Source organism: Drosophila ficusphila, unplaced genomic scaffold (genome assembly GCF_018152265.1).
Source record: "Drosophila ficusphila isolate 14025-0441.05 unplaced genomic scaffold, ASM1815226v1 contig_414, whole genome shotgun sequence".
Taxonomy (NCBI): Eukaryota; Metazoa; Arthropoda; class Insecta; order Diptera; family Drosophilidae; genus Drosophila; species Drosophila ficusphila.
Genome location: NW_025064328.1, coordinates 14550005 through 14566601, shown reverse-complemented (window position 1 = coordinate 14566601; position 16597 = coordinate 14550005). Strand labels below are relative to the sequence as shown.

Below are 16597 nucleotides of genomic sequence, written 5' to 3'. Positions count from 1 at the left end.
GTTTTCTTTCGTTGTTCGAAACATTTGTTAAAAACAGTCTGCAGCTATTGAATAAACTTCATTAGTGGGCTTGGAATTGAGGTTCTTCACGAACTGCGATCAAAACCATTCCCACAATCCGCACTCATACTTGAAAACGATGCATCCCAAAGCCGAAGGTATTCAACTGACTTCGATAGTGTGGGAAACAAACCCCGAAATCGAATTTGATTTAATACGTACATGTCAGAAGTTGAAGGTCGCCCCAAGTGCCCTTAGACGACCTGGACTTGAGCATCCACATCCATTATGTGAGCCACCCACTGATGGTCGCGGTAATGTAGCCAAATTCGACCCAATCAATGTTGACATTGACTCGTAATTTCACACAGAGAAACACTTACATGCGAATATTAATTTCACGGCCAATTACTCTCGGATTCCGAGCCTCTTCCAAATGGTTTGTTTGCCTTGCGAGTGTATCCGAAATTGATGACATCCATTTTGGAGATGGCTAATTGTTTGGGCCAATTACATTAGCCTCCCCCTCTGGAAGTTTATCAAAACGAAACGAGCTCAAGGGAACCTGCCCAGCCAAACAAATTGCGATAATAACTCTGGCTCTTGTCTTACCTTCTTCGCCTTTAATGTTTACGGTCATTTGTTTATGCACTTGAACAAATAATGTATTTTGCGGGGGTCTTGGTAACCAAGCTTGATAAATGCTAATTGCGGCCGACATCAGTCAAGTCAAAAGGCGATGCGTGCGGCCGCTGATGAATTGGATGCAGGTGATGTGAGTTGTGCATCCGATGCCTGAGCCTCGACTGCTAATCACCCGCTGCTCCGAAGAGATTGGCCCTGAAAAGCAATCCACGAAAGTCATGAAATGCATTTCATTTCAGCCACCTTTCATGACGAGAGAGCGGCTTACGTAAGCGCAATTATGCAGCACACGTGATATGCATCTCTCTATTAATGAGTTTTGGAAATCTTTGGTAAGGTTGCAGTAAAAGTATCTTCAGTTGGTTAACACAAAGTTGATCAATTTGAATTGAATTGGTGGGTTTCCTTAATTTCCTCATTTAGCCATAGTTGAACTTTCACAAGTTGATCCAATGTAACAGTTGAAATTTACATTAAATAAGGTTCGTGCCTTAAGTCTTTCGTATTTGCACGTACTGCTTGGTAGTTGCCTCGTATTATTTGTCTGCAGAATATTGCTTTATTGTTGTTCATAAATTGTTGGCTCGCTATTTGGCCTCTTTTGAACTTTATCGGTCACACCCCGAAAATGCAGTTGCCCTTTTTTCGAGCCGCTTGGCATTTGACAGCAGTGGAAATATCAATATGTGCATTGCCATTTGAACAAACAGAAATCCGTAATCGAGCAAACAACAACAATGGCAACAAACAGCAGAATTATAAGGTAGCGCAGGCGACATTTGGACACGGCTTTCAGCATTTTGGCCAACTCTATTAGACGGCTATCGCGGCGTCATCATTAAGCAACATTCATGTCCAAAGTGCCAAACAAGTTTTTATTCGTCTCGAGAGAGCTTCTTCGCAGCCAACGGCTTCTCACCTTCCCAGCTAATTGCCAGCCTTGATATTTACAAAGAGTTCACCGTATGCATAAGCGCACTATCTATGTGCGATATGCGATAGTTGTTCTTCTCGGCTGGAAAATGGAAATTCTATATCTAGATACTCGGCTGACCGCTGATTTGATTTGCATTCGCCTCGGCAGCCTCGTCATCAAGCGTTCAAATTGCACAATTTATGGGCCAAAGTCGGCGGAGATGGCTTGACATTCAGGCGGAGAAGTGCAATTTATGCGCCGCCGACATTTACAAATGTTGTACAATTTGATGGCTTTATTCGCTCCGACTTTTGGCTGATTAAAGCCGAAGCATTCCAGCCACTTGATCCGGCTCTGGTCATTGTGCAATGTGCACAGTCTCGGCCCGAGCCAAATTAATGCAAAATAGTCTGCAAATTGGCTCGGACACCCCACCCTGGATTTATATATATATTTCGGCATGTTCGGACGACACAACCCCCCAACTGACGAGTTTGTTGCCTAAGTCATTCGGGTTTCGGTTTCGGTTGCGGTTACTCGATAGCCGCAGGGTGCTCGGCTTGACCGAAAGGAAACTGATCTGAAGCTAAATCGAGTCGACATAACGACGAGCGTGTTAGCAATATTCATAAGTGCCTGGCGGCAGGCCGACAACTTTGGTTAGCAGCCATATAGAGATCTGCAGATCTGCGGATCTTTGGACTGTACTCAAGTCTGCAGCAGGAGATGGCAGCGTGACACGATCTGGGGGCAGAAACACGCCCCTATCCATCACGATCTCGGCTCCAGCAAGATCGGGGCACGCACGCCCCGAACACAAAGGATTAGACACCGCCGTTAAACCGTTTTCAATTACTCCCTGCCGCTCGTATTATTTAATCAAAATGCACATTTTTTCCTCGTTTTTTGGGTTGTGGCCGCAATTTCCTCGTGAAAAATGTTTTTTAATTGGTGCAGCTCGGTGTGGCAAGCGCCAGATGATAACAACATTTCTGGCGGGTGCCGTTCGAAGACTTAAGCTGCATACTGCATTTTAATAAACGGCCGTATCGGTTACGTCAACCATACACAAACTATCGCCGATCAGAGTTTCTCCGGGGAAGGGGAAGGGGAAGGGGAACAAGAGCACGGGTCTGGTATTTTCACGCTAAGATAGGTGAATTCGGTGTTGCCCGCCGATGGGAATTCAATTTGGCGTCTGCCAGGGGATCAAATTTCAATTAAGCGGATTAATCGGTGGCAAATGAAAGGGAACACCATTAATCAAGATACGAAGAAATCGACACCCGATAAAAGTGAAAGATACTATGCTCTGCTCACCGTTTACTTCTAATAGAGATATGTTTTACAATGCAAATATCTAGAACCAGATCGAGATAAAGCTTTACTAGGGGGACAATGCTTGTATTGATTGATGGAAAGACTGATTCTTCGGCGAGGTAGAGAGGTAGCCACACACACCCAGTCCGCCGGCCTTGGGAGGCCTTCACTTCTGAGACACTCTAAGTGCAAGGATAACCTGCGATCAGTCAGTCAAACCCGCTTGCGATGTAGATGTCGACTCCACTCGACTTTGACACGCGGCTCGAACTTCATTAGGCCTGGCTCATACGCCTGCCTGGCTGCCTGCCCACTTGCCGCCACCCTAGTATGCATCTATACACATATATATATATTGGAGTTATTGGGGCGGCAACTTGAAAGAACGCCCCTCCCCTTTCCGCCCCCCTTGGACGATCCCTGTTTGCATTGAACTTGCTGCCGCACCAACGCACCAAACATCACAACAAATTATGCCAAAAAAAACCGCGAGAGACCAAAAAGACAAGGCGAAGTGCGTTCTGGTGGCAGATACATTTTGTGAGCAAATTAATTTTGATTGCCCGTGATTGCGGGCGAGCGAGAACCGCTGTGTGGGCCAGGTTCTTAGCCGTTGGCCGTTAGCCGTTGGCCATTGGGTATTGGGTATTGGCCAATGACCATGGGCGGTGGCCACCGCTGCTCGGCCGGCTTTATTCTTTTATAAATATTCATTGACCAGCCGAGCCACCGATACAGATACAGATGCAGATACAGATACAGAATCTAAAGCTGAGTGGGCTCGGAGCATTTTTAACGAGCTGCTTTGTGTAAACAAACTGTTAACACGGCAGGTATCTCCCCTTCGAGCCACTCGCTATCGGAGTATTGGTACCCGTTCTTGTTCTCATTGTCGACCGTGTAGTTTACGACTACATGCACTCGCTCCGAACAGCGATCTTAAGAGGCGATTAGATTCAACCTTGACCAAGATGATAACCGAAAAAGCACACCTAAACGCATTTCCATTGACGGCGCATCGAGAAGAGCATAATTATTTATCGAATCAAGGTTTTCGCAGCGGCGACTGCTTAGCACTCTGAATGTGCGAGATATTCATATAAACGACACCCAGATACGAAGATTCCAGTTCAATTTACATGCAAACTGCCTGAACAAACACCCCGCAAGACGGACGACTTCTGCTCGTATTATCATCAATTTCTTGGCGCTTTGGGCGGTAACACCACCGACTTGAGCAAACAGCAGCCGTCATGACTATAATGACGATCGCCGCTCCACTCTTCCACTCGGCGAGTGTTCGTGTCATGAATTTGCACAAATTATGCTAATTTCCCGAAATTACAAACCGCAAAGTGATTTCTGTATTGCTTTATTTGCCGCTGCTGTGTTTCGCTGTCTGCCAATTTTTGGTATTTGCACATTCGAACGCTTTGATGCTCTGGGCACAGCCAAAAAAAAGGCAAAAACAAATACGCGCACAGCGCCAAATGCGAATAGGTGTTAATTTTGATTGTAAGTAAATTTGTGGTTCACTGAACTCTTTTGTGGCGTGTCACATTATGCAACCGCCGCGATTATCTGCGATCGTTGCGGGGAAATATTATAAAATCTTTACATTTAATTGAACAAAGGAAGGAGCGAACGAAAATATCATCACAAATCAATCAAGCTCATTGTCAGTGGACGGCTGACTGGATCGCTGGGCGTTTCTGCAGGTGCCAATCGCAGTTGTCTATCTGTATCTGACAGATACGCGCACTTGTTCGCAATGTGTGAAAGGAAAGAGCCGTAAACGTAATTCCCAATCAGCTCTGCTCCTGCAGATACAACAATCGTGTTGTGGGTGATTACATAAACAAGACAACTCGGACAACTCTATTTCGGCCAGCTGAAAGCAGATACTCGTGGCCAATGGACACTCGGTGTGTGAGCTGCGTGATTTGAAAGCAATTTGCTGTTTTTCCCCCCAATCCCCATGCTTTTATCCCCCCGATCCAGCTTGAACAACGTGTAATTGGGCTGGCAGCACTTGCCGACAGCCGGAAAATTATAAGGTTCATGATTATCGAAAAGTATTTGGGTCTTAGTGTCGGCCAAGTAGGTTTGGGAATAAGCTAGGGAGAGATTAATCATCTCATCACCCAACCAAAATGTAGTAGTGCCTTCCTATATATTAGAGATTGCTTCAATCAAAGGTAATATAACTAGAGATCGAAGATAAATGGCTACAAATGCAAAAGATTTTTAACTCTGTAGATGGAGCCCCATAGACTCACACCAAAACTTAATTGAGTCAATCGATTTACCGATCCCTTTCGTTTAAATTGTGTTATTAACAAGCCATTCGAAACTCACTTCCTTTCCCAATTCGACAGCTTTTCCATGCCCGACTTCGAATGCGAAGTAAAAGCTTTTTATTCGCCTACAATTAAAGGCAATTACGGGGCCCAACTTTCAACACGTCGAGCGAGGCAAATATATGTTGTATTTTGGAAGTTTATTAATTGGTTTTCTCGCGTAAATTGCGTTCAAGGCAAGGCGTTCGCAAATAACAGCCTGTTTCAGTTGGGCAGTTACATAACACATGTACCAGAACTCTGAAGCGAGACAAACTTGAGTCGCATAAACAAATGTTAAGTAAGTCTGAAATCAGCACAGCACACGCCCAAAACGCCTTGGCTGTGTTTGTGCTGGCTTTTCGGTGGAAATGCGGAAAACGCAGGCAAAGTGGAACACGAAAAATTTGTTACTAGCACTCGCTTAACTGCCACATGCCGAGAAAAACTGCAGTAAGCAGCGTAAATTAAAAGATCTGTCAAGTGGCAAATAAAACCAAACCCGCGAGTAAAATAAATCTCGGAGCATGTTGTGGCAAACACAGAATTAATGGTTATCTCAGTGAAAAGTGAAGAAATCTGTGGCTACCAATGAAGCTGTTTGCTTAGCTTTTGACACCTTCTCTGCTGTCAACTGACTTTCAATGTGAATGGTAAGCATTTATCGCGCACATTTATCATACGCACTGTGTGCCAAAAGCCATTTAAGTGTCGCTAACGCAAATATTGATCGTAATTCAAGTGCCCAGCGATGCTGCAACGGGTGAGGAGAGAGGCTGCTCCAACAATTTCCAATCGCACTCGATTTGCATTCGCACAGAGAAAGAAAATAAGTCGAAAACATATGAATGTTTTTTCTTAACATTTCTGTTTTCTAAAGCAGCACATCTTCACATCATAAAATGTAGACTTATTTCTTATTTTCTAACCTTAAAATAATCAGAATATCATATTTAAACTCACATTTAATTTGGAACTTTTGCTCAGTGCAGAGATTGTTTGGCCCATGTCATCTGCGGCAATTTGTTGCTTGGCTTTGCCAGCAATTTGTTTATGGCCCACGTCGCTGCTGCTTGGCTGACATTTAAGTTAAGTCGCGTGTGCGGGGACATTGAACCTTGCCGCTTTGTGCTTGCTCGAATTTTGTGGCGTTTCAATAAATGCTCAAATATATTGGGGGCATTATCAAGTTCGTTGCCTAAGTCATTCGTTTGGCTGATTTGTAAAGCTTTTGTGCCATTTGCATCCATGGGAACTCCAGTTGCCCAGCCAACCTGAGTGAAATCCCATGGATTCCGGTCGGCAGGAGCATTGAGTGAACACACCAGCAGTTGACTCAGCTCGAGAACAATTACGGTTCGATTTCCCTAATGTGTTTATGCTAAACCCGAGCTCAGCTGGTGGCCAGTTCTCGCAGTAGCTCTGGTGTCCAGCCAGCTTGCTCGCTGTTAATACGTTAATTATAGCATTATGGCCGGGACTTAATTAGCCCTGATCACGCCTAGGCGCAAGTGGGTGTTCGCTCGATGATCGATAAACAAAAGGCCAATTAAAGCCGAAACGAAATCGCAGGCAAATTGAATTGAAAGCGCTTGGGTGACTTAATGTTTAGTCAACAATTTCAGCAGCTAACCTTTCTCAAGGTTACGTCCGCTGGCTCTGTTTTACTTCAATAATTATTGCAATTACAGAGGCGATAAAAACGGACCGAGAGACCGAGAACAGTGTGGAAACACTGCTTATCTAGATCGCAGACTATTTGCATAAAATGTTCAACTATGCAAATTGCAGCTAATTTTTATGACTTGGCCAGCGTCATTCAAACGCAACTCATATTCATACGGCATTCATTCCGCCGCTCGCACACCAAGAATGCTGGGTAAAAAAGAGTTCAATAAATTATCTAAATGGCCTGCCCGAAATGGAGTTCGCCGGTGTCAGTGGTTTGACAAATGTCGGTGGAAGCCTAATGTTCTTGTGTCTGCTTGTGTTAATTCCTAAGCACTCGGCCTGCAATAAATCCATATTAATTACGCAACAGTCCCTAATGCCTCCCTCTGCTTCCCTCTGATTAATTGGCCCGACTCACTAACTCACTCTTTCCACCCGCTTCCACTTGTAGGAGGGCAGCATCGGTCACGACCTGGTGATTAAGCCCTTGCCGCACGAACTGAGCCCCAACCCGGAGGAGTCCCACCACATCATCTTCAAGAGAGAGGCGTCCGCAGCAGAAGACCAACTGAGTGACTTTGGTAAGATAGAGGGGGCCGAGCCCCTGAGAAGCAGGCTACGTTCTTAATGGGCGCATTGACCCGAAGAACGGCATAGAAGCCCCGCTCTAAGCCGCGGCCCATAAATCTCCGCCCAGAGAGAGATCGACGTGATGCCGATAGCATTTCCTGCTCGGCGGCGAAATATGCAATCGCTTACCCGAAGAGTTCAATGCGACTGCTCGCCCTTCGCTGGATGCATTTACCCCAGCTGCAGTTGCGGTGGCGCCAAAATTCCAGCGATAATCGCTATAAGTTATCCACTTTACGTCTGGCATTTCTCGCCCGCAGAACACTTACTTTTTCGGCGAAGTGCCCCGAAAATTATGCCCAATACAGTTAAGTGTGCGGCTACCTGACTTGCCCAGCTCCTTGAGTCACACTCGTAATAAAGACATACCACCTCTCGGCTGCTTAATTGTGTTTAATTCGCCGTTTCCGGTTATCGCTTTTTTTCCTTCCCTTTTTTTGGGTGCAGCCTTCATGGAACCCGACGATCTGCTGGCCAGCGAGAAGCTCGAGAGGCTGCAGCGCCGCCAGCGACGCAGTGCGCCCAGCAGTCCCGACTTCGAGGACCTCAACGACGAGGACGAAGGCGCCCTCGAGGCGGAGCCCCAAGTGGCCGAGTCCCGCACCCGCTCCCGCCGCCAGGCGCCGTACATCATCTACCCCGAGGTCCTGGTCATCGTCGACTACGACGGCTACCGGCTGCACGGCGGCGATAATCTGCAGGTACGTGTGCGTGACGTTCAGGAGCGCTTGAAAGCAAGGGGAAAACGGGAGAAAATAAGGCAACATAATCGGGCCCGAATGGAGTTGTTTCGGCCATTGCGGACAGCTCGGGATTGCCTCTGCGTGTCTGCGGACTTCGAGCGGGTACCCAACCCAACCCGGAGGGGATTTCGGTCCGAGGATTTGTAAAAGTTGTTTTTTGTTCGCTTCCCCGCCGCAACATGTGTAGATATTGAGCCGGCCAGACACTGATGGACAGATAGATCTGGTTGCGAATGCGACTCGAGTCCCCGGAGGCGAGTACGATCAGCTCTGAATTATATTTGGGGAATTGCGGATTTATTAAGGCGATTTGTTTTATTGGGGCAATAGCTGCAACTTTCATAAACAGTTTTATCATTTCTGGCTTGAACACTTTATTAGCTCTATCTGAACGTTCGAGTTCTGATCTGTACTCAGGTATAGTGTTGGGTTTACCTCTTCTTTTGCAAGTGGTGGCCGATGTTAATTGGTATGCACATCACTCTCGCTCAGGATTTATTTGTCTGCCCGAGCTGGGTGCGTTCTAGCTGAAAATAATACCTAGAAACACACAGATGCGGCTCAGATGAAAGTTACTGTGCTGTGGTGATGAATTTACCTGACGGAGACAAACGTGCAAGCTTTGGCTAACTTATTTCGTGTCTCCAACCAGGTCAAGCGTTACTTCATCTCGTTCTGGAACGGAGTGGATCTGCGCTACCGCCTTCTGAAGGGTCCCAGAATACGCATCAGCATAGCCGGCATTATTATTTCAAGGGTAAGTAAACTAGTTATTGTATAGTATCAAGTGGAGAATTCTTTGCTATTTCAAAACATATTTCCCCGATTTGCCTGCACTCCAAAATCTCCCCTCCAGCAAGATCATTACACAATCGAAGCAATTCAACTTTCATTTGACTAATTGAGTAATCCATTCGGGGAGCTAAACTTTAACCCCTGGCCAAAGTGGGTCTTGCCAATCGGGCAGCCCTCTTTCGAGCCCAGTTAGCCGCAAGCCAGCCCGGCCGACTCAGCTCCAAATGAACTGTCACGATCTGGGAATCTGGCAGAAAAAAACTGGCAGAAAAACATGCAACGCATGCGCTTCGATTCGCTGGAAAAAATGTGAACAATCAATTTGGTTATTTGCTTGGTCAAAGCACACAAAAAGCCGGGCCAACTAATTTTAACAAGTTTTTTGCCCGTGCCAGCTCTTCGAGCCTGGCTAAATGCTTTTCTATAAATTAGCGGCAGAAATATTTTATGGGCACGTGAATCGCGTTGGCCAAAAGTTAAGGTTAAATCAAGCCCCAGGTAATGGATATCGAACTATTTTGCAACAGTTCTAGAAGCCTAATAAGCCACAAAAATGTTTCATGAACAAATACCTTTTGGTTGTCTTACATCGATGGCCGCTGTCGTGAGCGATCTGCGCGATGTCTGCTAACATCTTTCACTTATCAACGTTCAACTAATTTGATTGCGTAAGCGAAAACCATAAAACACTTTGACAACATTATAGCATCGTGGCTTCGTTTTGTCTCAATACTGCCGGCCGAAAGCGCGGAGACTTTCGGCTAGACTTTCTCACACAAATCAGTTCGCGCTGCTTCAGGAAGCCATTTGTCGTTGGCCAGGAGAGTGGAGTGGAGAACGGAGAGCAGAGAGAGTGGGCCAAGAAAGTGGAAAATTGGCACAGTCCGGGGATCTGCGCCGCGGTTGCCTGCCGCAAGAGTGGTTCACCTGCAGCAGTGGCAGCCACAGCAGTTGCGGCAGCCAGTTGGATCGGCTGCCCACACGACAAGTCCGCCGCGTTGAGGAGACAACGATGTCGACGGTTACCCTAAGTACGTCAATTGGCTTTGGCTTTGGCTTTGGCTTTTCGGCTCTAGCGGCGGAGGCAGAGGCAGAGGGAAAAAAAAATTATTTCAGACCGCATAAATAATGCAACAGCGCAACTGCGCTGCAACTGCGTGTTGGCCGCGCTGCTGTCGGTTACATAACCTAATGGGCCACGCTAACTGCAGCCGGCAGTTGACTCAGATCAGATTTTTTCGGCTGGCATGTTTTTATTTTCCTCTGTGCCCAATTTAACACACACTCGAGACTTCCTCTTCTATGCCCACACACACACTCGCACACTCACTCGCTTATTCGCTCGCTGCAATGCGTATCTGGTGGATGCAGGTTCATAATGTATCTCGGCATCCGTCGCTAAACATTTTCCATTTCCATTTTTCGCGACGCTAATTAACGCCGCTCTGGCCGGGTGAGAAATGGAAGTCGGGTAATTACTCAGAATTTGAGTTGGGCAACAAATTATTGGATACACATATCCGATAAGTTGGAGCAGGGAAAAAACAAGAATTCCGAACGATTTTATTGGATTTTTGCGTCACGTTATCGGAAGAGATTGTGCTGATAAATCGCTTGGCCAACGGGAGCTCCACCGATCACTTTACATATGAAGCCATGAAATATGAGTGCCAATTTTGAAAACCCAAGCCACTTGACCCCAATGCCAATCGTTTATTCCATAAAACAAAAAGCCACCTAATGCTCGAAGTGCCAGCCACATAAATTAATCACCAATTGACAAATAACTAAGAGAATTACTTAGGCCGAAACTCCGCAGCCGCGGTCTACGAGTGTTGTTCAATTAATTGATTCTAACTCGGACTCGAAAATAAATAAGCCGCAGCAAAATGACAACAAAACGCTGCAGCATTAATAAGCCATAAACTGCGTAACTCGACTGAGTTCGATTGGGTCCGAAGGTGTTGGAAACTGCAAGTCGAGCCTGGTCAAAAGCGTTGTTTTTTTTTCCGCGGAGGCAGAACAATGAGCTCTGATCGAGTGCCAACCCAGATACTTTTAAAAGCGAAGCTTGGCCAAATCGAAAATTCTAATCGAGTGGCCGGCGCTCAAATTACATTCTGCCAGGGGAATATTAAGTGGCTTTTAGTATCAATGGGCAGAGGAGGGTGTGCCGACTTGGGAGTAGTTTCTCCATAAAAAAACCCTTTAAATATAGGTGTTGGTAAAAACTTAGCTAGATAACGTAATTAGTTGGCGGTTAGTTAAACAACTAATAAATAATATTTGGCAAGACACTACAGAGCAAAACCCAATGCTGAGTAACAACCCGTCGAGCTCTGGCGTATTTCCCCATGCTCGCCACACGATACGCACCTAATAAATTGCGCATACGCAACGTTGCAGCAGTTGGCCGCGCTGAAAAATGTGTGTGGCGCAAGCGCAGCGCCAGTGCGTTCGACACTTGTAGCACAATCGGGGGGCGGGGCGAAACAGGGGGGGCTGTTTAGCTTCTAACGGAAAGTTGCCCGCAATTAATTAAAATGTTAATTAAGTGTCACCGATAAAGGTTCAAGTCAAGTCGGTAGCCGACTTAAGCTACCCCCACGCCAATTCCGATCCAATCCGATCCGAGCTGATCTGTTCTGATATATAGTGTTGGCTTTATAAATCTATATCTACGGCTTGTTGTGATCACCTGCGCAGTGCTATCAGCCCGAGGAATTCCAGCCACTTGATTAATCGATCCGCTTGGGTGGAGCCGAAGAAAGAGCCGGCTGCCCGTTCCTCGCCAGAATTCTGGCAATCCAGCTGGGCTATCCCAATTTCAGCGCCAATCGACATTCTCCACTCACTCTTATCTCGACGACTTTATCTAAAGTGCCACAGAAATGCCAAATAATGCACGAGCGACACACCCAGCGGACCCAGAGATATTGTACGAAAAATGCCTTTGCCAGTTCTCATATTTGCAAGTTGTCATAACAAATTCCGCGGCTAACGAAGCTGGGCTGCAAAAGTTCGGGATAGGGCAGGCCAGGTGTCGCCCCCAGGGCACATTTCCCCTATACCCAGACTCCCGTATCCATATCCATATCCACGTCCATTTCCATATAAGCGGGTGGTATATGGAGTGCCGGTAGCCGAAATCGCAAGTGCCAGACAAACATAAATTGCAATAATGCAAATGGAAACGTGAAGCGGAGCGACAGGCAAACAAATAAACAAACAAACAAATGGTGGTTAGGGGCGCTGGAAAAGCCGGAAAAGTCGCTGCGAATTGGGGGGCAGTTCGACACTCTAACGGGAAGTAGCTTCTACGAAAAATGGTACAACTTGTTAAATACTGACACACATACCACGAAGACTCTGGGCAACTTCATCATAATTTCTGGGGAACATGTTTGCTTGGTTTCCTAGACAGAAATCAAATTAATTGGACATTCACCAGTCAAAGCAGACATTCATCAGCCAATGGAATTAGATAGGATGACTAAGAATACGATTTTAAACAATTTATTGTGGGAAATAAAAATGTTATCGATTTTAAAAGGTTGCCACTGAGTCATTAAGGGCACAGCTTAGGTAATCTTTCGAGAATTCGCAAATCTACTCACTGAAATAGAACTAAACATTAATCCTACAAAACTCTCACAAAGGTTAGACAGTTTTAGGGTATCGTATTTGCAGTGTGGCTCCCCATCATCTTGTTATGGCCATTCATAGGGTATTGGAAAAGGAAAAGTATCCCACATCTTGACCCAAAAGCCTGCTGGCTCTGTGGGTGGTGGCCAGATCGGGCGCCTGTCGCCCAGCTCCGACTTACTTTGTTGGCTGTGTGGGCGCCGAAAGTCGGAGCATATGTCATCGGAGGGGGCGGAGGGGGCGGCCCCGCCTGGGTGTGTGTGTGTCCGAGTGGGTGTGCGCCGCCTCGCTGTCCACCGCCCCGTTGGATAGTTTAGTGGGCCTTGCGAAATGCTAGAAATTACGAGCAGTTGCATTGACAGTTTCTGCTTTTTGCCGCGAGATTTATTTGCCCGGCCCAGGGAAAGGAGCCGAGCCAACTGAGAGCCAGGCGGGACAGGAAAATTAAATTAAAATATAACGATTTGCTTTTAATTACGCACAAAAGGCTATTGCAAAACTGTCGCGGGGCTTTGCTTTATTTTCAATTTTTGGGCGAAAGGCAAACCGGTCCCGGTTTTAGTGGCTCGGTTACATTTTAGGTCCTACTGACAGTTTCTTTGATAATTTATTTTTGCCTGCCTTTTTCCCCGACTGCTTGACAAATGCTTTTTCGGCCCGGATCGCTGGGGTAACCACCGCCACCGCCACTGGAATTGTGCAATCCGTAATCAAAGATGTGCCAGGTCATCCGTGGTCCAGTGGTTTCGGGAGATTGTGCCTGGGAGACACTTCGAGTATATGTGTCGGGCTGTCTGTTGGTGGTCTGGTGGTCTGGTGGTCTACCTCTCTCTAAGGTTTGTTTTTCCCATGCCAACTTGTGTGACGTTGATGGTCGCATATGGCCGACAGATCCCTGGGAATCTCACAGGCTTGCATCTAGGTAAGAAAAAGCCGCAAGACAATTTGTTTGCATGTTGGCTGGATTAAGGAAGCGGTTCCTTGCGTAATATCTACAACAAAAGTTTGAAAGCCTCGCCATCTACTCAATTATAAAACGAACAACTTACAGCTCGAATCAAGCTCATCAACAAACCACTCGAGTGAAGCATCTTCAGCGCAAGAGACTGCTCTAATAAACCACTCAAACTGCAATTCCACAATAATTATTTGTAATTTGTGGATTCCAATCTAAGTCAGCTGCCTTTCGCACTCGGCCCAAGGCCGCAATCGAAGCATTTAAAATTCTTGATAGTTTTGTCTGTCGAAAATGGCCAAAAATTCGATTCTTTGCTTTGGCTTCTTTCGGGAGAACGACGTGCCCGCACTTCTAAATGATCAATGTGTCAGTCCAACAGTCCAAGAGTCGAAAAGTAGACGGGATCGAGGCAGAAACGAAACGGATAGACCTCGAGTGCGGACTGTTAATGGTGGATGTCTTCGGATTAAGACTCCGATTCAGATACAGATACACCCAATCCAGCGGATACGTTTTGCATCTCATTTGGCAACCTGCAGATTTCAAAACTCAGGCGCAGTGTGTTTTTGGATCACTTTGTCAGACCGTGTTCATTTCCTAGACATCTGCTGTCTGTCCGACTAGTTGGTAATTTATCAAAAGACTTCGACTTCGACTACGGCTTCGGCTCGCCAGCTGAGATAGAAGTGAGCTGCGAGCGGAGTATCTGCGAGATTGTTTCCAGTTGGCAAATGGCCGCAAATCAAATGTGTCAACCGAGTGCGGATTGTCACTTAACTTCGGTTTTATCACCTGCACCTCCGGTGGAAACTGGAAGTGGAAACTGCAACTGGTCCGGGCACACGGATTATCCCCAGATCCGCATTAACATATTGATTTGCCTAGGGTTCAAAGTGATTGACAATTGTGTTATTTTAATTTATGTACCTGTCACTTCGGTAAATCTGAACGCCCCTTCGGTCACGACGTGACTGCTTACGAGCCCGTGGATTTACGAGTGCTGAAAGTTGCCCTCCGATGAACGTTCACAGCTGATGAAATTGCCTCTGCAACTGCAACTGCCACTGCAACTCAGCTCCAATTATGCAACGCACAATTGCAACTGGTTTCCAGTGGGACAGCCTAACAATCAAAAGCTACGAATTTCCAAAGGAAGCCCACACGACTTTGACTTTGCCTTGCGCGATCATCATCCGTACACTCCAAGAAACATGTTTCACTTAGCTAACTCATTTTGATAAACATTATTTAATGGATTTTACTATCCTACACCAAAAGGCGTTATAACTATATTTCGTATCCAACCTGTTTACTATGCAATACTGTATTATGTACTCTTTTTTTCGAGTGCAGCTAACGACGATCATCTGCTGCATTAGCCTTATCGCTAGGCTTGGTTTAGCAGCACGTTTTTCACGTTCACTTGATTTCCGTTTCGACTTCGGCTTCCAGCTGCATTTTCCCCACGAGCGGGCCATAAATATTTCACCCGGAGCCTTCCATTCGCTCCGTCTCATCCAGTCAAATGCCAAATCGGTTGCATCACCGCATTGAAAGCTTCCTTGGGGAGTATTTCGCCATTTTTACTGCCTGGTGATGGCCTACAGTATTCTAATGTGGGTCGCAGGGTTCAATGGGGCTTTGGCCGGGGACTTAACGAGCCATAAATGCCAGCCCGAGGGAGGGAGTTGAATGGGTTACATTGCAGAGATCGGAGGAGGAAAAGATCCAAGGTAGCCAGTAGCTGCCACATGACTTAGTTTTAAGTGTTTGTTTGGTTTAGAAAGGTTGCCTTTACTTCCTTTTTAGTAGTATCTTCTGCATGAATAGCTCCTCGTTAATCTGAAACGTTTGTTTGCACTTTCAGGGGCGTGATGCCACTCCCTACCTGGAACGTAACCGAGTGGGTCGCGATGCCATCGACTCGGCGGCTGCTCTCACGGACATGGGAAAGTATCTCTTCCGGGAACGCCGACTGCCCGTCTACGATATTGCCGTGGCCATAACCAAGTGAGTGGGCGGGATAGCTGGCTCGTGCCAGCCTTGTGCTTTGTGTTCTCGTTGCAGAGTCGGCAGATGATTTCCCAGCGCGCGATTCCCTCTCTATTGAACCCCCTTTGACCTTTTGACCTTTCCCCCAACAAAGACTTCCCGAAAACGTATATATAATCTCTACTCGTGTCTAGGTATGATATGTGTCGCAGGCGAAAAGGAGGTCGTTGCACCAAGGGCACAGCGGGTAAAAGATTTCAAGAAATTCAAACCAATCCTAGTAGTAGACTCACGACACTCACACACTCACACCAAACACGAACACACAAGGAACAAATGTCATTGCGGGTGTTTAACATACCTTAGTTGAGTTCTTAGTTTGCACCTTTAAGCTACAAAAAACCCTTGAAAACCCAAGTAAAGTTGACTAAAACTGCGTGTGGGCCTTAGTAAATTACCACCACAACTACACTGCACACATACTCATACAAAACACCAAACTTACAAAACTCAAGCTAAGGAAAAAAGGTAATCTTAAAGCGTTCGACTAATTTGAGTAGCGGGTCGGTCCATAAGGCATAAAACCGGTTGATTTGTTTAGTACATTTTATCTGCTTAAAGGTCTCATTGGTTGAAGCAACATTTACATCAAGGTTTAGAACTTAATTCTGGTTTATGCGCCTAAAAAATCGGACACTTCTTATGGTAAAAATAACCCAAAAAGTTGAACTTTAAAGTTTATTGGCCATAAATCCCTATTCTTGCCTTTGATTTATTTTAAGGTATCTGCGAGTAGTTATTTTATTTTTTACTTAAGCCTCGAAGAAACTTCGGGTGTCCGAAGATTGAAATCTACTTGTTACTGCTCTTGACCACAAAACTGCAACCTACCGAAAATAAGTGTGCGCAATTGCCCGATTTTTAATTGGGCTGGGCCGCAAAA

At 46.1% G+C, this 16597-nt stretch overlaps 1 protein-coding gene across 4 annotated transcripts in view; it reads left to right on the top strand.

Moving 5' to 3' along the window:
• Positions 1–16597, top strand: part of LOC108090892 (venom metalloproteinase 3) — a 45106-nt gene that overhangs the window by 22239 nt on the left and 6270 nt on the right. For 3 of the 4 annotated variants that reach the window (XM_017189795.2, XM_017189794.2, XM_017189797.2), the window contains exons 5-9: positions 7343–7472; positions 7969–8222; positions 8917–9021; positions 15530–15672; positions 15849–15901. In XM_017189795.2, the coding sequence (XP_017045284.1) occupies positions 7343–7472; positions 7969–8222; positions 8917–9021; positions 15530–15672; positions 15849–15901 (685 nt within the window). The remainder of the gene's footprint in view (positions 1–7342; positions 7473–7968; positions 8223–8916; positions 9022–15529; positions 15673–15848; positions 15902–16597) is intronic. The other variant, XM_017189798.2, reaches the window with a different exon arrangement.